Source organism: Bombina bombina, chromosome 10, assembly GCF_027579735.1.
Source record: "Bombina bombina isolate aBomBom1 chromosome 10, aBomBom1.pri, whole genome shotgun sequence".
In the NCBI taxonomy this organism is placed as follows: domain Eukaryota; kingdom Metazoa; phylum Chordata; class Amphibia; order Anura; family Bombinatoridae; genus Bombina; species Bombina bombina.
In genome coordinates this window covers 199,908,383-199,934,384 of record NC_069508.1, presented here as the reverse complement: position 1 = coordinate 199,934,384, position 26,002 = coordinate 199,908,383, and the positions used below count along the sequence as shown (strand labels likewise).

At 40.0% G+C, this 26,002-nt stretch overlaps 1 protein-coding gene across 1 annotated transcript in view; it reads right to left on the bottom strand.

Annotated features, from left to right (window-relative positions):
- Positions 1–26,002, bottom strand: part of MYSM1 (Myb like, SWIRM and MPN domains 1) — a 287,009-nt gene that overhangs the window by 47,822 nt on the left and 213,185 nt on the right. Inside the window, exons 13-18 of the mRNA XM_053693624.1 lie at positions 21,645–21,699; positions 21,510–21,560; positions 21,346–21,420; positions 19,678–19,866; positions 11,641–11,773; positions 11,131–11,236 (exon numbers count right to left, since the gene is read on the bottom strand). Coding sequence (XP_053549599.1) covers positions 11,131–11,236; positions 11,641–11,773; positions 19,678–19,866; positions 21,346–21,420; positions 21,510–21,560; positions 21,645–21,699 — 609 coding nt within the window. The remainder of the gene's footprint in view (positions 1–11,130; positions 11,237–11,640; positions 11,774–19,677; positions 19,867–21,345; positions 21,421–21,509; positions 21,561–21,644; positions 21,700–26,002) is intronic.

Sequence of the window (26,002 nt, the reverse complement as noted above, 5' to 3'; positions counted from 1 at the left end):
ACATTAGACTGTGAAGGTTTAACAGTAGATGTATTTGTACTTATAGAAACATTATCAGCATGTAATAATTTTTCCTAACAAGTGCCACATATTTGAGCTGAATAAGTAAGATCAGCTAATTTACAACATACACATTTAGCTTTGGTAGAATTGTGTTCAGGCAGCTTAGTTACTACAGTAACATCAGAGGCAGGATCAGTTTGAGACATCTTGCAAAATGTAACAAAAAAATAAAATAAATAACATTTAAACAAAATATCCAATTTCCTCTAAATATCAGTTTCAGGAATGGGAAAAAATGCTTTATACAAAAGTAAAATCAAAAGCAAGCAACCTAGCCCTCTATGGGCTTGATTTATCAATAATTTGGGGAATTATCCTTTCTGTTCTATCAGTTCTCCGCAGCTCTCCTTAGGAGAGGCTCACATGTGCGCTCGTATTTATCATAAAAAAGTTGTTTTTTCTCCATAGGCGAGCTGAGGAGAAATAATGATAAATTTATCCAGTTGGATTAGTAGCTTCTCCTTATTTATCACTAAAAATAAGCATCTATTCTCCATGTCAATCATATATAAACCAAGAGAAATCTTTATACAGCCTTCCTAGTAGCTTTGTTAACACCCCTCTTCAGCAAACTTTGATATAAAAAAATAGATCTACATTTTCATTGTTTTGTGCTTCAATTTTAGCGCTTTTTTATATCTTATTTTTATGCCCCAATAGATATATATTTTTTGTGCTATGTTATATATTATTTTGACGCCACATTATATATTTTTTTTCACTCCATCATAAATTATAATTGCGCTCCAATAACCATTATTATTGTGCTTTGTTATAGATAATTTTTGCACCTTTTAGAGACCCTTTTTTGTGTAACTGCTTTCATGACTGGTAGAGAATAGATTTCTAATGCTGTTCTCCACTGTAGCTATGGAGAACTTTAATGCAGGAACTTGCAGGAGAACTTTCAGTCCTCCACAGGAGAACATAAATGATAAATTTGTAACTAGGAGAATTATGAGAACTATATGAAATACGACTAAAAAGATCTAATTTAACCCTTTTTTGGAGAACATGTTCTCCAAGGAGAGTGAGAACAGAGTAGGAGAATTTTACAGTCGTACTTGCCCAATTTTAGGCGTATTTTTGAATGATAAATAGGGGAATTATTTCTCAGAATTAACTTTTAGGAGAAAATATAGGAGAATACGAATGATAAATCGAGCCCTATGAATCAAATAAGAGCAGAAAGCAATAGAGGGAGAGACTTTAACACATTTTGGCGCCAAGAATGGCGCAAATGCAGAGAAAAAAAACTTTTGCCGCCAAAGCTTAAATAAGATTACATGATGCATCTTGCTTCATAACAGGCGCAACTTGGCGCCAAAAAAACTTGCGTCAAAAAAGTTGCAAGAAATGGCGCAACTTCGTGCCAAATAATTTTCGCTCCAGAAGTGTTGCAATAAAAAGTAACATTCTGCGTCATTGCGAGCCTAAGCACACAAAATAATTTAAAAAAACAGGACTCCAAGTTACAACTAACTGGAACCCCAGGTAAGCCTAAAAACTCCCATAAACATAATTTCCATGCTGAAACTGTTAGACTGCAAAGGGAAATACACAGACCTGACTCATAGCAAATATATACACTATACATTTAAAACTTTATAAGAAAAAGTACCAACAAAGCTGAGAGTGTCTTAAAAAATGATATATACTTACCAGAAGACACCCATCCACATATAGCAGACAGCCAAACCAGTACTGAAACATATCAGCAGAGGTAATGGTACAAGAGTATATAGCAGACAGCTAAACCAGTACTGAAACATTTCAGCAGAGGTAATGGTAGAGGAGTATATAGCAGACAGCTAAACCTGTACTGAAACATATCAGCAGAGGTAATGGTACAAGAGTATATAGCAGACAGCTAAACCAGTACTGAAACATATCAGCAGAGGTAATGGTAGAGGAGTATATAGCAGACAGCTAAACCTGTACTGAAACGTATCAGCAGAGGTAATGGTACACGAGTATATAGCAGGCAGCTTAACCAGTACTGAAACATAACATAGCAGAGGTAATGGTACAAGAGTATAGAGCAGACAGCTAAACCAGTACTGAAACATATCAGCAGAGGTAATGGTAGAGGAGTATATAGCAGACAGCTAAACCAGTACTGAAACATATCAGCAGAGGTAATGGTACAAGAGTATATAGCAGACAGCTAAACCAGTACTGAAACATATCAGCAGAGGTAATGGTACAAGAGTATAGAGCAGACAGCTAAACCAGTACTGAAACATATCAGCAGAGGTAATGGTACAAGAGTATATAGCAGACAGCTAAACCAGTACTGAAACATATCAGCAGAGGTAATGGTACAAGAGTATATAGCAGACAACTAAACCAGTACTGAAACATATCAGCAGAGGTAATGGTACAAGAGTATATAGCAGACAGCTAAACCAGTACTGAAACATATCAGCAGAGGTAATGGTACAAGAGTATAGAGCAGACAGCTAAACCAGTACTGAAACATATCAGCAGAGGTAATGGTACAAGAGTATATAGCAGACAGCTAAACCAGTACTGAAACATATCAGCAGAGGTAATGGTAGAGGAGTATATAGCAGACAACTAAACCAGTACTGAAACATATCAGCAGAGGTAATGGTACAAGAGTATATAGCAGACAGCTAAACCAGTACTGAAACATATCAGCAGAGGTAATGGTACAAGAGTATATAGCAGACAGCTAAACCAGTACTGAAACATATCAGCAGAGGTAATGGTACAGGAGTATATAGCAGACAGCTAAACCAGTACTGAAACGTATGAGCAGAGGTAATGGTACAAGAGTATATAGCAGACAGCTAAACCAGTACTGAAACATATCAGCAGAGGTAATGGTACAGGAGTATATAGCAGACAGCTAAACCAGTAGTGAAACATATCAGCAGAGGTAATGGTACAGGAGTATATAGCAGACAGCTAAACCAGTACTAAAACATATCAGCAGAGGTAATGGTAGAGGAGTATATAGCAGACAGCTAAACCAGTACTGAAATATATCAGCAGAGGTAATGGTACAAGAGTATATAGCAGACAGCTAAACCAGTACTGAAACATATCAGCAGAGGTAATGGTACAAGAGTATATAGCAGACAGCTAAACCAGTACTGAAACATATCAGCAGAGGTAATGGTACAAGAGTATATAGCAGACAGCTAAACCAGTACTGAAACATATCAGCAGAGGTAATGGTACAAGAGTATATAGCAGACAGCTAAACCAGTACTGAAACATATCAGCAGAGGTAATGGTACAAGAGTATATAGCAGACAGCTAAACCAGTACTGAAACATATCAGCCGAGGTAATGGTACAAGAGTATATAGCAGACAGCTAAACCAGTACTGAAACATATCAGCAGAGGTAATGGTACAGGAGTATATAGCAGACAGCTAAACCAGTACTGAAACATATCAGCAGAGGTAATGGTACAGGAGTATATAGCAGACAGCTAAACCAATACTGAAACATATCAGCAGAGGTAATGGTACAAGAGTATATAGCAGACAGCTAAACCAATACTGAAACATATCAGCAGAGGTAATGGTACAAGAGTATAGAGCAGACAGCTAAACCAGTACTGAAACATATCAGCAGAGGTAATGGTACAAGAGTATAGAGCAGACAGCTAAACCAGTACTGAAACATATCAGAAGAGGTAATGGTACAAGAGTATATAGCAGACAGCTAAACCAGTACTGAAACATATCAGAAGAGGTAATGGTACAAGAGTATATAGCAGACAGCTAAACCAGTACTGAAACATATCAGCAGAGGTAATGGTACAAGAGTATATAGCAGACGGCTAAACCAGTACTGAAACATATCAGCAGAGGTAATGGTACAAGAGTATATAGCAGACAACTAAACCAGTACTGAAACATATCAGCAGAGGTAATGGTACAAGAGTATATAGCAGACGGCTAAACCAGTACCGAAACATATCAGCAGAGGTAATGGTACAAGAGTATATAGCAGACAGCTAAACCAGTACTGAAACGTATCAGCAGAGGTAATGGTAGAGGAGAATATAGCAGACAGCTAAAACAGTACTGAAACGTATCAGCAGAGGTAATGGTACAAGAGTATATAGCAGACAGCTAAACCAGTACTGAAACATATCAGCAGAGGTAATGGTACAAGAGTATATAGCAGACAGCTAAACCAGTACTGAAACATATCAGCAGAGGTAATGGTACAAGAGTATATAGCAGACAGCTAAACCAGTACTGAAACATATCAGCAGAGGTAATGGTACAAGAGTATATAGCAGACAGCTAAACCAGTACTGAAACATATCAGCAGAGGTAATGGTACACGAGTATATAGCAGGCAGCTAAACCAGTACTGAAACGTATCAGCAGAGGTAATGGTACAAGAGTATATAGCAGACAGCTAAACCAGTACTGAAACATATCAGAAGAGGTAATGGTACAAGAGTATATAGCAGACAGCTAAACCAGTACTGAAACATATCAGCAGAGGTAATGGTAGAGGAGTATATAGCAGACAGCTAAACCAATACTGAAACATATCAGCAGAGGTAATGGTACAAGAGTATATAGCAGACAGCTAAACCAGTACTGAAACATATCAGCAGAGGTAATGGTACAAGAGTATATAGCAGACAGCTAAACCAATACTGAAACGTATCAGCAGAGGTAATGGTACAAGAGTATATAGCAGACAGCTAAACCAGTACTGAAACATATCAGCAGAGGTAATGGTACAAGAGTATATAGCAGACAGCTAAACCAGTACTGAAACATATCAGCAGAGGTAATGGTACAAGAGTATATAGCAGACAGCTAAACCAGTACTGAAACGTATCAGCAGAGGTAATGGTACAAGAGTATAGAGCAGACAGCTAAACCAGTACTGAAACATATCAGCAGAGGTAATGGTACAAGAGTATATAGCAGACAGCTAAACCAGTACTGAAACATATCAGCAGAGGTAATGGTACAAGAGTATATAGCAGACAACTAAACCAGTACTGAAACATATCAGCAGAGGTAATGGTACAAGAGTATATATCAGACAGCTAAACCAGTACTGAAACATATCAGCAGAGGTAATGGTACAAGAGTATATAGCAGACAGCTAAACCAGTACTGAAACGTATCAGCAGAGGTAATGGTACAAGAGTATATAGCAGACAGCTAAACCAATACTGAAACATATCAGCAGAGGTAATGGTAGAGGAGTATATAGCAGACAGCTAAACCAGTACTGAAACATATCAGCAGAGGTAATGGTACAAGAGTATATAGCAGACAGCTAAACCAATACTGAAACATATCAGCAGAGGTAATGGTACAAGAGTATATAGCAGACAGCTAAACCAGTACTGAAACATATCAGCAGAGGTAATGGTACAAGAGTATATAGCAGACAGCTAAACCAATACTGAAACATATCAGCAGAGGTAATGGTACAAGAGTATAGAGCAGACAGCTAAACCAGTACTGAAACATATCAGCAGAGGTAATGGTACAAGAGTATATAGCAAACAGCTAAACCAGTACTGAAACATATCAGAAGAGGTAATGGTACAAGAGTATATAGCAGACAGCTAAACCAGTACTGAAACATATCAGCAGAGGTAATGGTACAAGAGTATATAGCAGACGGCTAAACCAGTACTGAAACATATCAGCAGAGGTAATGGTACAAGAGTATATAGCAGACAACTAAACCAGTACTGAAACATATCAGCAGAGGTAATGGTACAAGAGTATATAGCAGACGGCTAAACCAGTACCGAAACATATCAGCAGAGGTAATGGTACAAGAGTATATAGCAGACAGCTAAACCAGTACTGAAACATATCAGCAGAGGTAATAATAGAGGAGTATATAGCAGACAGCTAAACCAGTACTGAAACGTATCAGCAGAGGTAATGGTAGAGGAGAATATAGCAGACAGCTAAAACAGTACTGAAACGTATCAGCAGAGGTAATGGTACAAGAGTATATAGCAGACAGCTAAACCAGTACTGAAACATATCAGCAGAGGTAATGGTACAAGAGTATATAGCAGACAGCTAAACCAGTACTGAAACATATCAGCAGAGGTAATGGTACAAGAGTATATAGCAGACAGCTAAACCAGTACTGAAACATATCAGCAGAGGTAATGGTACAAGAGTATATAGCAGACAGCTAAACCAGTACTGAAACATATCAGCAGAGGTAATGGTACAAGAGTATATAGCATACAGCTAAACCAGTACTGAAACATATCAGCAGAGGTAATGGTACAAGAGTATATAGCAGACAGCTAAACCAGTACTGAAACATATCAGCAGAGGTAATGGTACAAGAGTATATAGCAGACAGCTAAACCAGTACTGAAACATATCAGCAGAGGTAATGGTACAAGAGTATATAGCAGACAGCTAAACCAGTACTGAAACATATCAGCAGAGGTAATGGTACAAGAGTATATAGCAGACAGCTAAACCAGTACTGAAACATATCAGCAGAGGTAATGGTACAAGAGTATATAGCAGACAGCTAAACCAGTACTGAAACATATCAGCAGAGGTAATGGTACAAGAGTATATAGCAGACAGCTAAACCAGTACTGAAACGTATCAGCAGAGGTAATGGTACAAGAGTATAGAGCAGACAGCTAAACCAGTACTGAAACATATCAGCAGAGGTAATGGTACAAGAGTATATAGCAGACAGATAAACCAGTACTGAAACGTATCAGCAGAGGTAATGGTACCAGAGTATATAGCAGAAAGCTAAACCAGTATTGAAACATATCAGCAGAGGTAATGGTACAGGAGTATATAGCAGACAGCTAAACCAGTACTGAAACGTATCAGCAGAGGTAATGGTACAAGAGTATATATCAGACAGCTAAACCAGTACTGAAACATATCAGCAGAGGTAATGGTACAGGAGTATATAGCAGACAACTAAACCAGTACTGAAACATATCAGCAGAGGTAATGGTACAAGAGTATATATCAGACAGCTAAACCAGTACTGAAACATATCAGCAGAGGTAATGGTACAAGAGTATATAGCAGACAGCTAAACCAGTACTGAAACATATCAGCAGAGGTAATGGTACAAGAGTATATAGCAGACAGATAAACCAGTACTGAAACGTATCAGCAGAGGTAATGGTACCAGAGTATATAGCAGAAAGCTAAACCAGTATTGAAACATATCAGCAGAGGTAATGGTACAGGAGTATATAGCAGACAGCTAAACCAGTATTGAAACGTATCAGCAGAGGTAATGGTACAAGAGTATATAGCAGACAGCTAAACCAGTACTGAAACATATCAGCAGAGGTAATGGTAGAGGAGTATATAGCAGACAGCTAAACCAGTACTGAAACATATCAGCAGAGGTAATGGTACACGAGTATATAGCAGACAGCTAAACCAGTACTGAAACATATCAGCAGAGGTAATGATACAGGAGTATATAGCAGACAGCTAAACCAGTACTGAAACATATCAGCAGAGGTAATGGTACAAGAGTATATAGCAGACAGCTAAACCAGTACTGAAACATAACATAGCAGAGGTAATGGTACACGAGTATATAGCAGACAGCTAAACCAGTACTGAAACATAACATAGCAGAGGTAATGGTACACGAGTATATAGCAGACAGCTAAACCAGTACTGAAACATATCAGCAGAGGTAATGGTACAGGAGTATATAGCAGACAGCTAAACCAGTACTGAAACATATCAGCAGAGGTAATGGTACAAGAGTATATAGCAGACAGCTAAACCAGTACTGAAACATATCAGCAGAGGTAATGGTACAGGAGTATATAGCAGACAGCTAAACCAGTACTGAAACGTATCAGCAGAGGTAATGGTACAAGAGTATATAGCAGACAACTAAACCAGTACTGAAACATATCAGCAGAGGTAATGGTACAAGAGTATATAGCAGACAGCTAAACCAGTACTGAAACATATCAGCAGAGGTAATGGTACAAGAGTATATAGCAGACAGCTAAACCAGTACTGAAACATATCAGCAGAGGTAATGGTACAAGAGTATATAGCAGACAGCTAAACCAGTACTGAAACATATCAGCAGAGGTAATGGTACAAGAGTATATAGCAGACAGCTAAACCAGTACTGAAACATATCAGCAGAGGTAATGGTACAAGAGTATATAGCAGACAGCTAAACCAGTACTGAAACATATCAGCAGAGGTAATGGTACAAGAGTATATAGCAGACAGCTAAACCAGTACTGAAACATATCAGCAGAGGTAATGGTACAAGAGTATATAGCAGACAGCTAAACCAGTACTGAAACATATCAGCAGAGGTAATGGTACAAGAGTATATAGCAGACAGCTAAACCAGTACTGAAACATATCAGCAGAGGTAATGGTACAAGAGTATATAGCAGACAACTAAACCAGTACTGAAACATATCAGCAGAGGTAATGGTACAAGAGTATATAGCAGACAGCTAAACCAGTACTGAAACATATCAGCAGAGGTAATGGTACAAGAGTATATAGCAGACAGCTAAACCAGTACTGAAACGTATCAGCAGAGGTAATGGTACAAGAGTATATAGCAGACAACTAAACCAGTACTGAAACATATCAGCAGAGGTAATGGTACAAGAGTATATAGCAGACAGCTAAACCAGTACTGAAACATATCATCAGAGGTAATGGTACAAGAGTATATAGCAGACAACTAAACCAGTACTGAAACATAACATAGCAGAGGTAATGGTACACGAGTATATAGCAGACAGCTAAACCAGTACTGAAACATATCAGCAGAGGTAATGGTACACGAGTATATAGCAGACAGCTAAACCAGTACTGAAACATATCAGCAGAGGTAATGGTACACGAGTATATAGCAGACAGCTAAACCAGTACTGAAACATATCAGCAGAGGTAATGGTACACGAGTATATAGCAGACAGCTAAACCAGTACTGAAACATATCAGCAGAGGTAATGGTACAAGAGTATATAGCAGACAGCTAAACCAGTACTGAAACATATCAGCAGAGGTAATGGTACAAGAGTATATAGCAGACAGCTAAACCAGTACTGAAACATATCAGCAGAGGTAACGGTACAAGAGTATATAGCAGACAACTAAACCAGTACTGAAACGTATCAGCAGAGGTAATGGTACAGGAGTATATAGCAGACAGCTAAACCAGTACTGAAACATATCAGCAGAGGTAATGGTACACGAGTATATAGCAGACAGATAAACCAGTACTGAAACATATCAGCAGAGGTAATGGTACACGAGTATATAGCAGACAGCTAAACCAGTACTGAAACATATCAGCAGAGGTAATGGTACAGGAGTATATAGCAGACAGCTAAACCAGTACTGAAACATATCAGCAGAGGTAATGGTACACGAGTATATAGCAGACAGATAAACCAGTACTGAAACATATCAGCAGAGGTAATGGTACACGAGTATATAGCAGACAGCTAAACCAGTACTGAAACATATCAGCAGAGGTAATGGTACACGAGTATATAGTAGACAGCTAAACCAGTACTGAAACTTATCAGCAGAGGTAATGGTAGAGGAGTATATAGCAGACAGCTAAACCAGTACTGAAACATATCAGCAGAGGTAATGGTACACGAGTATATAGCAGACAGCTAAACCAGTACTGAAACATATCAGCAGAGGTAATGGTACAAGAGTATATAGCAGACAGCTAAACCAGTACTGAAACATATCAGCAGAGGTAATGGTACAAGAGTATATAGCAGACAGCTAAACCAGTACTGAAACATATCAGCAGAGGTAACGGTACAAGAGTATATAGCAGACAACTAAACCAGTACTGAAACGTATCAGCAGAGGTAATGGTACAGGAGTATATAGCAGACAGCTAAACCAGTACTGAAACATATCAGCAGAGGTAATGGTACACGAGTATATAGCAGACAGATAAACCAGTACTGAAACATATCAGCAGAGGTAATGGTACACGAGTATATAGCAGACAGCTAAACCAGTACTGAAACATATCAGCAGAGGTAATGGTACAGGAGTATATAGCAGACAGCTAAACCAGTACTGAAACATATCAGCAGAGGTAATGGTACACGAGTATATAGCAGACAGATAAACCAGTACTGAAACATATCAGCAGAGGTAATGGTACACGAGTATATAGCAGACAGCTAAACCAGTACTGAAACATATCAGCAGAGGTAATGGTACACGAGTATATAGTAGACAGCTAAACCAGTACTGAAACTTATCAGCAGAGGTAATGGTAGAGGAGTATATAGCAGACAGCTAAACCAGTACTGAAACATATCAGCAGAGGTAATGGTACACGAGTATATAGTAGACAGCTAAACCAGTACTGAAACTTATCAGCAGAGGTAATGGTAGAGGAGTATATCGATCTGTAAAGGGAAGCAGCAGATGAATCCCTGCGACCGATTTACAGAGAGCCCTAGAATAGATTTCCCATAGGTGAAAACATGGCGTCATCAGGCAATACTCCCTTCAAATTCCTCAAACACTGTACTTAGTCAGGAACTGGGCTTCAATATGTTTAGAAGCGCCTTTTACAGAAGAAATCAAGCACATCATGCTTCACCAACTCCATGAGAGACAAAGTTTGTAAACTAAGGTATGAGTGAGGTGGAAGGTGTATTTATAGGCATTTTGAGGTTTGGGAAACTTTGCCCCCTCCTGGTAGGAATGTACATCCCATACGTCACTAGCTCATGGACTCTTGCCACTTACATGAAAGAAAATAAGATTTTTGGTGAAGAATTTTGTTACGATTTTGATGCAGTATACGCCCCTTAGCGAAACACCCTGTTTTCAGGTTAAAAATTGGCTTTGGATCACTCCACCAGGGAAATAGAAGGACTTGCAAACATTCTTTAATAATCTTAAAAAACATTTAATTATTTTGATAAACATTTAAATCATCTGGCCCCAAGTAACAACTTATATATCCCAAAATACAACACTTTTCAATCTATAAAGAAACAGAATCGGAATATAATTAAGATTTGTTAACAAGTTCTTACCTGGGTAATAATTGGTATTTATCAATTATCCATCTGGTCTTCTCAAAAACAAATTCCCACCGAGGCTCCCCCAACATATCCTCTACTTCAAACTGGTATGGTATTCCTAAACAAAAAATATATTTTTTATTTTTTTTAGTTAAGAAAAAAGTGTAACATTTTGGTCTCTATAAAGTAATGGGTGCCACCACCACTATTTTGTAACCTAGATTCCCTAAGGAGTAAAAGCCTGTTATTTCATCTCATCTGCTGAAATATAACTATCTAAAAATATATTGTTTTCGTAAGTAAATCAAAAGCTCTACTTCTGTTTAAACAGAGTGACAGCAAAAATGCTACAAATTCTCCTGTACTTTGGGCAACGTCTAAATATTGGTTCCCATTTGTTGAGCTTGAATGCAATGAATTCTAATAATTGTAGATATACAAAGCCCTGCATTGTCTGGGTACAAACTATGTTTGGAATATGAAGAGCATTTTATATGCAGACACTATACAGCAGATACTCACGGTAAGATCCATCTTCGCTAAGATCATCACTAATGATTAGACATGACATTTGGGAATGTGGAAGTAGATTGCTACGATTGTAAGGACTTATGATAATCCCCAAGAACTTTGCACCACCACGGGAAAAATAGCTCTGCAATATGATAAAAACATGGAGTAGTTGCAATATATTATCGGGTCACTGAAATGGAATACACATTATAGAGGTTTTTAGAGTCTCATATAAGCAGCTGCTACAGATATGAAATTAATTTCTTTGCTAATATATAACTATTACACCCATAACTTCATACTAAAAAAAAAAAAAAGCTAAAAGTAGAATTCACCAGAAAATATTGCAAAGCTAGTAAATTGTCTCCGGCAAAACAGATTGCTGTACATTTACCCATTAGCTGCCACACTAGGGCGCAATGTCCCTTGAAGCCAAGTAGGTCAGCATACACTGAATAATTACCAGAGTTCTCCCCAGGACCTTTTTGCCAGTTGCACCACATGGCTGATTTTACTGACCACCCTTATTAAAGGGACAGTCTACACCAGAATTTTTATTGTTTAAAAAGATAGATCATCCCTTTATTATCCATTCTCCAGTTTTGCATAACCAACACAGTTATATTAATATATATTTTACTTTGTATCTAAGCCTCTCAGTGCTTTTGACAGACATGCAGTTTAACCAATCAGCGCAGACTCCTAAATAACTCCACAGGAGTAAGCACAATGTTATCAATATGACACACATGAACTAGTACTGTCTAACTGTGAAAAACTTTTAAAATGCTCTAAGCTAAGAGGCGGTTTTCGACGGTTTAGAAATCAGTTTGAGCCTACCTAGGTTTAGCTTTTCAAAAATACCACGAAGGGAACAAAGGAAATTTAATGATAAAAGTCAATTGGAAAGTTGTTTAAAATTGCATGTCCTATCTGAATCGCAAAAGTTTAATTTTGACTAGACTGTCCCTTTAAACTAAAATTAGCTAATATTACAAATGTTCTATTTGTAGTGCACAAATTATGATTAAATACATATATGTTAAATTATGCAATTAATTTGTGCTTTGGCTAGCAGAGAATTATAAAAGATTAGAAAATATTACACTGCCCCCCAGCTACTCCATAATGCCACCCTAGTGGCAAACATTTTCTGTGGAGAACACAGATTATATATTGTTCACTCAGCTTTCTTTAGGCAAAATTGTAATATTAAAAGAAACACAAATAACATTAACATACTGAAAAATATAAATTACCTGATAATTTCATTTCCATTGTGGGGAGGAGAGTCCACGGTTTCATTCATTACTTGTGGTAATTAAGAACCTGGCCACCAGTTGGAGGCAAAGACACCCCAGCCAAAGGCTTAAATACCTCCCTTACTTCCCTCATTCCCCAGTCATTCTGCCGAGGGAACAAGGATCAGTAGGAGAAATATCAGGGTATAAATGGTGCCAGAAGAAACAAAAATAAATTTAGGTCCGCCCACAGGAGCAACAGGCAGAAGCTGTGGACTCTCCTCTCCACGATGGAAATGAAATGATCAGGTAAGCATAATTTATATTTTCCATCTAAAGGGGAGGAGAGTCCACGGCTTCATTCATTACTTGTGGGAAAAAATACCCAAACTCTAAAGGACACTAAATGAAAAAACGGGAGGGCAAAAGAAGGCGGAGCCTGTAAAACCTCTCTCCCATAAACTGCTTCCGCTGAAGCAAAAACGTACAATTTTTAAAATTTTGTAAAGGTATGTAAGGTGGACCAGGTAGCTGCCTTACAAATCTGCTCCATAGAGGCCTCATTCTTGAAGGCCCAAGAAGAAGCCACTGCTCTAGTTGAATGAGCCGTGATCCTCTGAGGATGCTTATGTCCCATTGTTTCGTAGGCCAAGCGAATTATGCTCCTCAACCAAAAGGACAAAGAAGTTGAAGAGGTTCTCTGCCCCTTGCGCTTCCCTGAATACACCACAAAAAGAGATGTAGACTGTCTGAAATCCTTCGTAGCCTGAAGATAAAACTTCAAAGCTCGAACCACATCCAAATTATGAAGTAACCTCTCCTTAGCAGAAGAAGGGTTAGGACACAAAGGAGTAACAACTATTTCCTGATTGATGTTACGGGTAGACACAACCATGGAAAGAAATCCAAAACCAGTGCGAAGAACAGCCTCAGCGTGAAAAAACAGATAAGGAGGTTCATATTGCAAGGCCGCCAACTCAGATACTCAGATGCGTGCCAATGCAATAGCCAACAAAAACAGAACCTTCCAAGAAAGAAACTTAATGTCAAGAGAGTGCATAGGTTCAAATAGAACCCTCTGCATCACCATCAGGACCAAGTTTAAGCTCCAGGGAGGAGCGGACTGTCTAAAAAAAGGCCTAATTCTAGACACAGCCTGAACAAAAGATTGAATATCAGGAAACTCAGCGAGCCTCTTGTGCAACAGAACAGATAAAGCCGAAATCTGTCCCTTCAAGGAACTGGCGGCAAGCCCCTTCTTCAGTTCATCCTGGAAAAAGACAGAATCCTGGATACCTTAACCTTGTGCCAAGGATATCCATACACCAGGACAAGTAAGTCCTCCACACCTTATGACAGATGCGACGAGTGACCGGCTTCCTGGCCTGAACGATAGTATCAATCACTCTCTCAGAGAATTCTCTCTTGGCTAAGACTAAGGGTTCAATCTCCACGCAGTCAGCCTCAGATAATCTAGATTTTGATGTTTAAAGGGACCCTGTACCAACAGATTCCTGTGACAGGGTAACCTCCATGCAGGAGACGATGACATCCCTACTAGATCCGCAAACCACGTCCTCCGCGGACATGACGGAGAATTCAGAATAGCCGAAAGCTTGCGCCTGCTTGATGCGGGCCACTACTCGAGGTAGAAGTGGCAACGGTGGAAAAACGTAAACTAGGTTGAACCCCCAAGGAACCGCTAAGGCGTCTGTCAGCTCTGCCTGGGAATCCCTAAACTGCGACCCATAGCTTGTAATTGAGTCTGGACGCCATGAGATCTATCTCCGGGGTCCCCCATCTGAGACAAATCTCCATAAACACCTCGGGATGGAGAGACCATTCCCCCGGATGGAAGGATTGCCAGCTTAGAAAATCCGCTTCCCAGTTGTCCACACCCGAATGTGGATTGCCGAGAGCGAGCATCTGTGGGACTCTGCCCATTCCAATATCCGAGAAACCTCCCTCATTGCTAGGGAGCTTCTCGTCCCCCCTGATGGTTGATGTAGGCCACCGAGGTAATTTTGTCTGTCTGGAATCTGATGAAGCTGAACGACCCCAGGAGAGGACACTCCTTCAGAGCATTGTAGATTGCTCCAAGTTCCAGAATATTGATCAGGAGGAAGGTCTCCTCTCGAGACCACTTTCCCTGTGCCATCCTGGCACCCCAAACAGCACCCCATCCCGCCAGACTCGCATCAGTGGTCACAATCTCCCAGGATGGTCTTAGGAAGGATGTCTCCTGGGACAGTTGTGGACGGATCCACCAAGAGAGGGAATCCCTTGTCCGAACAACCAGGGAAATCTGTTGGGATGGATCTGAATGATCGCCATTCCACTGTGTCAACATGCACAACTGAAGAGGTCTGAGATAGAACCTAGTGAAAGGAATGACATTGATGCTGGACATCATGAGCCCGATCACCTCCATACTCTGAGCCACAGAGGGACTGGAGGAGGACTGAAGGGCAAGACAGGTGGACGCAATCTTCCTGTGTAGCTGATCTATGAGAAATATCTTCATGTATATAGAATCTATTATCATTCCCAAGAACTTTACCCTGTCGCTGGAAATCAAGAAGCTCTATCCTGAGTTTATCTTCCAACCGTGAGATTGGAGTAACGAAAGAAGGGCCCTGATCCTCTGCGAGACTTAATGACAGCGCCTGGACTAGGATGTCGTCCAGATAGGGCACCACAGCAATGCCTCTGGATCTGGCCACTGCAAGTAGTGCCCCCAGAACCTTTGTAAAGACTCTTTGGGCCGTCGCCAGACCAAAGGGAAGGGCCACAAACTGGAAATGTTGGTCCAGAAACGCAAATCTCAGGAACTTGAAGTGATCTCTGTGGATCGGCACATGAAGGTAGGCATCCTTCAAGTCTATTGTCGTCATGAACTGACCCTCTTGAACTAGGGGCAGAATTGATCTGATCGTTTCCATTTTGAACGATGGAACAGACAGAAATTTGTTTAAACATTTTCGGTCTAGAATTGGGTGGAACGTGCCCTCCTTCTTTGGGACCACGAAAAGGTTTCAATAGTACCCTAGACTGCTGGGGGTACTGGTACAATAACGCAGAGAGAAGAGAGATCCCTCACACATTCTAGAAAGGCTTCTCTCTTTTCTGGTCTGGAAGACAGATTTGACAGGAGGAATCTGCCCCTGGGCGGATGATGTATCCTTGGGCGACAACCTCCAGAACCAAAGGGTCCTGAAAATCTTGCAACCAGGCCTCTGAGAAAAGAGATAATCTGCCCCCTACTTGGTCCTGAGACCGGTCGGGGGACGCCCCTTCATGCCGACTTTGTTTCGGCGGGCCTCTTGTTCTGCTTGGACTTATTCCAAGACTGAGCTGGTTTCCAAGTACCCTTGGACTGATCTGCTTTCGCAGCGGGGTGCTGGCGTTGGGCCTTGTCCTCACGAAAGGGACGAAAAGTAGATCCCTTAGACTTAACCTTCTTATCCTGCGGTAGGAAAGTGCCCTTGCCTCCTGTAACCGTGGATATGATCCAGTCCAATCCTGGACCAAACAGGATCTTTCCCTGCAAGGAAAAGGATAGCAGTCTGGACTTAGAGGTCATGTCCGCAGACCATGATTTTAACCACAGAGCCCTGCGGGCTAATACAGAAAAACCTGACACCTTTGCATTCAGGCGAATAATTTGCATATTGGCATCACAAATAAAAGAATTAGCGACCCTCAAGGCCTTAATTCTCTCCTGTATCTCGTCGAGGGGAGTCTCCCTCTCAACCATGTCAGAAAGAGACTCGCACCAATATGTCACAGCTCTGGCAACCGCAGCTACCGCTGCTGCTGGCTGAAAAACAAACCCTGTGTGTTGGAACATCTTTCTTAACATGTTCTACAACTTTTTATCCATTGGCTCTTTAAACGACGAACTATCCTCAAGAGGAATCGTAGAGATAGCACCATCCACCTTAGGGAAAGTCCACCATAGCTCGAGCTAAGAGTCCGGGACGGGGAACAGCTTCTTAAAGGAAGAAGAAGGGGAAAATGAAGAACCTAATCTCTCCCATTCATTCTTAATAATGTTAACCATCTTAACAGGAACCAGGAAGGTCTGAAGTACCACCTTGTACTCATACACTTTATCATGCTTAGGAATTGAAGGTTCCTCCGGTAGTTTCGGTTCCGGAACCTCGAGGGTAGCAAGCATCTGCTTCAGCAAAAAGCGCAAATTTTCCATCCTAAACCTAAAGTCAGGCTCCTCAGCAGTCGGAGCTTTAGATGACATGGGCTCCAACCCAGAAGGAACGTCCTCCAAAGAATTGGAGTCGTCTTAGTCAGCGGATAATCTTTCTGACATATCCATTGGAGTATAAGACCCCTGGGCCGGATCGCCATATTTTACTTTACGCTTGGCCGAACATGGTAAGGCACTTATCACCTTAGAGACCGCCGTTTGCAGTTGATCCACAAAATCTGATGGCCAACGGATCTCTCCAGTAGAATAGACATGCCCTGGGGCGCTGCATGTGTACTCGGAGAGGTATGTAGGGAACGCACCTCACGGGACGGGGAGCTCTCAGAGGTGGATGGCTCAGTAGTACTAGACATCCTTTTCTTTTGAGATGTCGTCACTTTATCAAGGCATGTGGAACATAGTTGAGCAGGCGGATCTACCAGAACCACCTCCACAATAAACACAGGTACTGGAAATGAAACTAAAGTCCACCCATTGCCAGAGCCACATCTCACACATATTGCAGCAATGACACAATAAACAATATTATGTACAACCCCCCCCTGTTCAATAATCCCCCTACCAGGGATATTAACCCTTGATTCTATAAAGATAAAAGGTATCACACTGTGACCCTGTCTTCTGTGTTATCATTATGTGTATAAAAAATGAAACAATCTTACCAGAATCTACGCCGTGGAACAGGAACACGGCCTCTCAAGTGTGACAGTGTAGTAGCATCGCTCCTGACATGGATTGAGTGTAGAAAGCAGGCAGCGAAACTCGTCAACGCTGATTGCTTATGGAGCTGTTACTCTAAGTCGGGATGGTTTCGCAGAAAGACTATCCCTGCATCTCCGGACTCTAACTTTCACCCAAGCTCTCACTGAGAGGCTGACAGGACTACTTAAAACTCCAGTCCCATTCCGAAGAGTACTACCCTCCATAAGAGACTACTCTGAATCTTCTGACATGACTGGGGGATGAGGGAAGTGGGGGAGGTATTTAAGCCTTTGGCTGGGGTGCCTTTGCCTCCTCCTGGTGGCCAGGCTCTTAATTCCCACAAGTAATGAATGAAGCCGTGGACTCTCCTCCCCTTTAGATGAAAATGTAGATTTACTAAAGAGGATTGAGGTTTTGTTTTGCATAAAAAATAATATGTACTGCCCACTTAACATTCAAATCACACAAAAATACAAAATAGCGTTTCATGTCCCTTTAAATCAGGATAAAAAATAATTAAATTTTGATTTGTTACTTTAAAGATACAGGGCCAGACTGCAAGTGGAGCGCTAAATAATGCTTTTGTGAACAAGATATTTGTGCTCCACTAAGTAATACCAGCCCACGCTAATATGTGCTTGTATTATAAGTTGGCAGCAATGCGAAAAAGATGGCAACAAATTGTAAATATATATGTACAGGATTGGATTATATACATATATACTACATGTAAATACACATACAAACACATAAATGTATATGTATATAAGCAGACCGCTATGTAAAGGCACCCCACTCCTGCCAGCTTTAGCCCCAAAATACTGCCTAGTGCAGTTATTTTATTATGATTATGAAATTAACTAGATCTCTGGTTAATTTTTATAAGAGCTAATTGCTACCGCGAGCTAGCGGTAGCAATAACCAGCCATCTGTAATAGCTGGTTATTTATCGTGCACCTGCAAATGGGCAAATTTGCCCGTTTGCAGGCGCGTGATAATTTTGCACTCCACTTGTAATCTAGTCCATAGTATTTATGAAATGTCCAAAGGAGTAGCAGCACCATCTCGTCAAATTCACAAAATGTTAATTGGGACATCAGCACAATATTTCGGTCCAGACGACCTTAAAAGGAACATGAAACCCACATTTTTTTCTTTAATGATTTAGAAAGAGCATGCAATTTTAAACAACTTTCTAATTTACTTCATTATATAATTTGCTTCATTCTCGTGATATCCTTTGCTGAAAAGCATATCTAGATAGGCTCAGTAGCTGCTGATTGGTAACTGCACTGAGTCCTATTGTGATTGGCTCACCCATGTGTATCGCTATTTATTCAACAAAAGATATCTAAAGAATGAAGCAAATTAGATAATATAAATACATTTGAATGTTGTTTAAAATTGTATTCTCTATCTGAATCATGAAAGAAAATGTTTGGGTTTAGTGTCCCTTTAATCATGTTGTCATCAAGGTCGTCTAGACCAAAGCGTTGTGCTGATATGTTTATGTGATGATGTCCCAATTAACATTTTGTGAATCTGACGAGGTGGTGCTGCTAATCCTTTGGACATTTCAGTATTGCTTTGGGGTGAGTGCAGAACCCTTGTAGAGTGCACCTCTATGCAGGAGTGCTGAACATTTATTGTGATTCATAGTATTCATGAGACAAGACTGTGTCTAACATCCAGGGTAGAGTCAAACTTGCTACCGTTGGCTTTGCTGCAAAATGTCTATTTCAAATACTGAAACTATCCCAGAGGAACAGGAGATTGAATTTGAAAAGGAGGTGGACATATCCAAAAGCAATCATCACCCCCCTTTTGTTTTTTTAGAGACTTCGGAAGAAAAAAGTAGGCAGAGTGATTTAGTACCTGGTACTTCGCCTGCGTGTCAATATCTCGTATAGAGGGGCTGGGATCAAACGCAGGATGTGAATGGTACCATCCAATTACATTGTACCCTTGCCCGGCTAAAGCCTCTGATGCTTGAGTCTGCGAGACAGGATCCATCTCACACTGCAGACCAGTGCTCAGGCTGTTGCATGGTTCTGCCGTACAGATCTGCATAAAAACACGTTTATCACTAGAAAACCCAGTCATTTATTTCATTTGTAAACACAGCTATTGTTTAGAAATTGCTTTATAAAAACAAGTTAAATCCGACACACTGGCAGTACAGGGAAATTGCTGCTGAAAGGGTAATAAATAAATGATGAGGTGTCATCTGCTTGTCCCGGAATTTGTTAAATACAGATCATTTAACAGGAAAATTAACCAACAAAATACATGAATAGAATATAAACAAATTCAGAAATGAACTGTTCTTGTAATGGTTATTTAATGTTCCACAAGTGTTTTATTTATCTTATGTGCAATCACAATTCTGGTAGCTAAACTGGTGTCTTGTTACAACACTGCACTGTTTGAGCTCCCACATTTTCCATTATACACTTAAAGGGACATGCGGCCCTATACTCTAAATCACTTCAACGTGATGGTATATTTGTAAAAAGCTGAATAGAACATATCACGTTAAAGGGATAGGAAAGTCTAAATTAAAGATTTCAGATGTTTAGACTTGGTTGGTATTTTAAGTAAGATAAATGCTAGAGGAGATCTGGGAACAGTTTTCTATAGTGTAATATGCCATTTGCAGATAACTATATATTTAAATCTTTAAGAACACCTGGATTTCTAATGGTTTACAAATTACTTTACCATTCAGATAAAGAATACCATTTTAAACCACTTTCCAATTTATGTCTATAATAAAATGTGTTCATGCTCTTTGTAGTTAAAGTGGCAATACACTACTGGGAGCTAGCTGAATACAGATGAGCCAATGACAAGAGGCATTTAAATATGCTGCCACCAATCAGCAGCTAGCTCCCAGTAGTGCACTGCTGTTCTGGAGCCTATATAGTTATGCTCTTCAACAAAGAATACCAAGAAAAGGAAGCAACAGATAATATAAATAAACTGGAAAATTGTTTAAAACTGTACTCTATATCTGAATCATGAAAGAAAAAAATGGGGTTAATGTCTCTTTAGGTGGGTAAGATACAAATGTTAATTAGAAATAAACAAAATGGCAGGAAGGGTAATTTTGTATGTCATCAATTTAACTTGTTAGAAATATAAGAGAGGCAGGGCTTCTGAGAGAACTTACGCTGAACAAACACTGCTATGTGGTGCGCGGCCAAGCAAGTCATAAAGCTGCAAATGTCTACAAATGACGGCAGCACTCAGGGAGCAAAAATAAAATAAATAACATTTAACTTTGTTAAAATGTACAAAAAGAGAAAGGAGGACAATTGTCAGTCTGTGAAAAGCCTGTTGCAGGTTTACCCAATCCTAGTGTAGATAATTCAGATGTCCAGCAATTACAGATGTAAGTCAGGCGGGCTAATAAATTTAGGAACAAGCACTTCTAATCTTTGCTACAGTAACACTATACTAGTCCATTAGCTCAGTTCAGATCAATGTTTTTTCACTATATATGGTTAAGATTGCAATCAAGGCCTATACTAGAGGACTTACTTCTACAACACTCTCAGATTCCAGATATCTTCCACCCAATAGACCTATAACCTCGGCCATGGACACATGAGAATGCTTAAAAAAAACAAAAAAAACCACACATTGAAAAGGGAGTAGTGATTTTTTGTTAATATTTCAAGCACAGAATAGCACCTGTTGCTTACCAAGTTTAATATTAGCATGGCTTCTGCTGAAATCTTTACTTGAAATGGCTCCTATAAGAAAAACAAACAATCTTTAGCATACAAAATTAGCCAACTACAAATATGCAGAATGCCACATTTATTTTATGCAGATACCTTTTTCTCGTTGTTGAATGAAGCACAGGGAATCAACTGGAATGGGTCAAACAAGCTAATAATAAAAAACCCACCATTAGATGCATTACATTCTTTAATATATATGAACATTTCTGTAATACAAATCATCTAGTTCCTCTCCTTTAACTAATACACATTTCAGGGACATCATACTTTTATTTGTTACTCAAAAGATAATTTCATAATGTACTACAGATGCTCAGGATCTGAATAAAACAACTAAAGCTCAGTCCCCTTAGTACCAGCGGAGCTTTGGGCATTGTCATTATCAGTCACTGAATCATTACTGATGTTACAGGTGTGCATAAACATTCATTTCCTACAGTGTAAAATATGCTTATTCTAAATGAATAGCACGTGTAATTATTGCACTGCTGACCCTGAAAGACTGCGTTTAAAGAGACACTCAGGTCATGTTAAACTTTCATAATTCAGATAGAGCAGCAATTTTAATCAACTTTCCAATTCAATTCCATTAACAAAATGTGCACAGTCTTTTTATATTTACATATTTTGAGTCACCAGCTCCTACTGAGCATGTGCAAGAAATCACAGAATGTACGTATCTGCATTTGTGATTGGCTGATAGCTGTCACATGATGCAGGAGGAGTGGAAATAGACATAACTGAAATTTGTCAGAAAAAAAAAAAATCTACTACTCCTTTAAAGTTCAGACTAAGTGCTATTGCATTGTCTTTTTATCATGCATTTGTTGTTTATGCAAATCTGCTGTATTTACTGGTCTATTAACAAAGTTCCAATGTGAATAAATTGAAATCACGTGATCGTTCATGCAATCACGTGATTTTAATGATGGGATCGGGTCAGGGGGGAGTGCCTATGATGCCTTCCAGCCCGCAACCCCATCTACCAAGCCTCTATGGCTTCAGGACATTCCATGCAGTGCTAAATCCCAGCGAGGTTAGGAACTTCCTAAATAGCGGGAAGGGGTTAAACGTAAAATAAAGTAAAAATATACAGAGCGAACAATTTTAAACAATTTACTTTTATCATCAAATTTACTTATTTCTCTTGGATCGTTCACTGGAAAGCATACCTAGGCACGTGACGTCTGGAGTGTATGCACTATTAGGCACGTGACGTCTGGAGTGTATGCACTATTAGGCACGTGACGTCTGGAGTGTATGCACTATGAGGCATGTGACGTCTGGAGTGTATGCACTATTAGGCACGTGACGTCTGGAGTGTATGCACTATTAGGCATGTGACGTCTGGAGTGTATGCACTATGAGGCATGTGACGTCTGGAGTGTATGCACTATGAGGCATGTGACATCTGGAGTGTATGCACTATGAGACATGTGACATCTGGAGTGTATGCACTATGAGGCATGTGATGTCTGGAGTGTATGCACTATAAGGCACGTGACGTCTGGAGTGTATGCACTATAAGGCACGTGACGTCTGGAGTGTATGCACTATTAGGCACGTGACGTCTGGAGTGTATGCACTATGAGACGTGACGTCTGGAGTGTATGCACTATGAGACATGTGACGTCTGGAGTGTATGCACTATAAGGCACGTGACGTCTGGAGTGTATGCACTATGAGACGTGACATCTGGAGTGTATGCACTATGAGACACGTGACATCTGGAGTGTATGCACTATGAGACATGTGACATCTGGAGTGTATGCACTATTAGGCATGTGACGTCTGGAGTGTATGCACTATGAGACATGTGACGTCTGGAGTGTATGCACTATGAGACACGTGACGTCTGGAGTGTATGCACTATGAGACATGTGACGTCTGGAGTGTATGCACTATGAGACATGTGACGTCTGGAGTGTATGCACTATGAGACATGTGACGTCTGGAGTGTATGCACTATGAGACATGTGACGTCTGGAGTGTATGCACTATTAGGCACGTGACGTCTGGAGTGTATGCACTATGAGACATGTGACGTCTGGAGTGTATGCACTATTAGGCACGTGACGTCTGGAGTGTATGCACTATGAGACATGTGACGTCTGGAGTGTATGCACTATGAGACATGTGACGTCTGGAGTGTATGCACTATGAGACACGTGACATCTGGAGTGTATGCACTATGAGACATGTGACATCTGGAGTGTATGCACTATGAGACACGTGACATCTGGAGTGTATGCACTATTACATAAAGTAATTTTTGTTTTTCTTGTGCACTACACTAAGATTTTCTCAGTGCTAGAGGAGAGCAGGTAATTGTATAAAGAACGGGCTATCACTAGATCAGAAGAAAGCAGGGTGTAAGACAGTGGTGCCCCCCTTGGTTATATAAGCTCACTATTGGCGCCACCCTAACTTAACCCATAAAACAACCCCAAACAAAGATAATGACAATACAAACTAAAGGAGTAACAATTAAACATATGTAAATTATTAACCCCTTAATAACTGAGCATTTGAGACAAAAACTTCTCCAAAAGACCAGACCAATTTTAGCATTTAAACAGAAATAGAGCCTTTTTTATATTTACCTATCAAAACTATATATGTTTTTTAGTAGACAACCCAAAGTATTGATCTAGGCCCATTTTTGTATATTTCATGCCACCATTTCACCGCCAAATGCGATCAAATAAAAAAAAATCATTAAAATGGACAGTCTAGACCAAAACAAACTCATTATTTATATAGGATAAGTCATTTTAAACAATATTCCAATTTACTTCTATCACCAATTTTTTTTTGTTCTCTTCGTATTCTTTTTTTTATTTTTTATTGATTTGAAACATAAAAATACAACATCAATAATCTATATACATACAGAAAGACAAAGAAAAGAAAAAACATAAGTACATTTCTTAGGTCAATAAGATTCTAAACCCACGTAGACAATTTGCCAGTAATAGAAAAACAGAATTTATGCTTACCTGATAAATTACTTTCTCCAACGGTGTGTCCGGTCCACGGCGTCATCCTTACTTGTGGGAATATCTCTTCCCCAACAGGAAATGGCAAAGAGTCCCAGCAAAGCTGGCCATATAGTCCCTCCTAGGCTCCGCCCACCCCAGTCATTCGACCGACGGACAGGAGGAAAAAATAGGAGAAACCATAGGGTGTCGTGGTGACTGTAGTTAAAGAAAATAATTCATCGGACCTGATTAAAAAACCAGGGCGGGCCGTGGACCGGACACACCGTTGGAGAAAGTAATTTATCAGGTAAGCATAAATTCTGTTTTCTCCAACATTGGTGTGTCCGGTCCACTGCGTCATCCTTACTTGTGGGAACCAATACCAAAGCTTTAGGACACGGATGAAGGGAGGGAGCAAATCAGGTTACCTAAACGGAAGGCACCACGGCTTGCAAAACCTTTCTCCCAAAAATAGCCTCCGAAGAAGCAAAAGTATCAAATTTGTAAAATTTGGCAAAAGTGTGCAGTGAAGACCAAGTCGCTGCCTTACATATCTGGTCAACAGAAGCCTCGTTCTTGAAGGCCCATGTGGAAGCCACAGCCCTAGTGGAGTGAGCTGTGATTCTTTCAGGAGGCTGCCGTCCGGCAGTCTCATAAGCCAATAGGATGATGCTTCTAAGCCAAAAGGAAAGAGAGGTAGAAGTCGCTTTTTGACCTCTCCTTTTACCAGAATAGACAACAAACAAAGAAGATGTTTGTCTGAAATCTTTTGTAGCCTCTAAATTTTAGAGCACGGACTACGTCCAAATAGTGTAACAAACGTTCCTTCTTTGAAACTGGATTCGGACATAAAGAAGGTACAACTATCTCCTGGTTAATATTCTTGTTAGAAACAACCTTTGGAAGAAAACCAGGCTTAGTACGCAAAACCACCTTATCTGCATGGAATACCAGATAGGGCGGAGAACACTGCAGAGCAGATAACTCTGAAACTCTTCTAGCAGAAGAAATAGCAACCAAAAACAAAACTTTCCAAGACAGTAACTTAATATCTATGGAATGTAAAGGTTCAAACGGAACCCCTTGAAGAACTGAAAGAACTAGATTTAGACTCCAGGGAGGAGTCAAAGGTCTGTAAACAGGCTTGATCCTAACCAGAGCCTGAACAAATGCTTGAACATCTGGCACAGCTGCCAGTCTTTTGTGTAGTAAGACAGATAAAGCAGAGATCTGTCCCTTTAGAGAACTTGCAGATAATCCTTTCTCCAAACCTTCTTGTAGTAAGGAGAGAATCTTAGGAATTTTTATCTTATTCCATGGGAATCCTTTGGATTCACACCAACAGATATATCTTTTCCATATTTTATGGTAAATCTTTCTAGTTACCGGTTTTCTGGCCTGAACCAGAGTATCTATCACAGAATCTGAAAACCCACGCTTTGATAGAATCAAGCGTTCAATCTCCAAGCC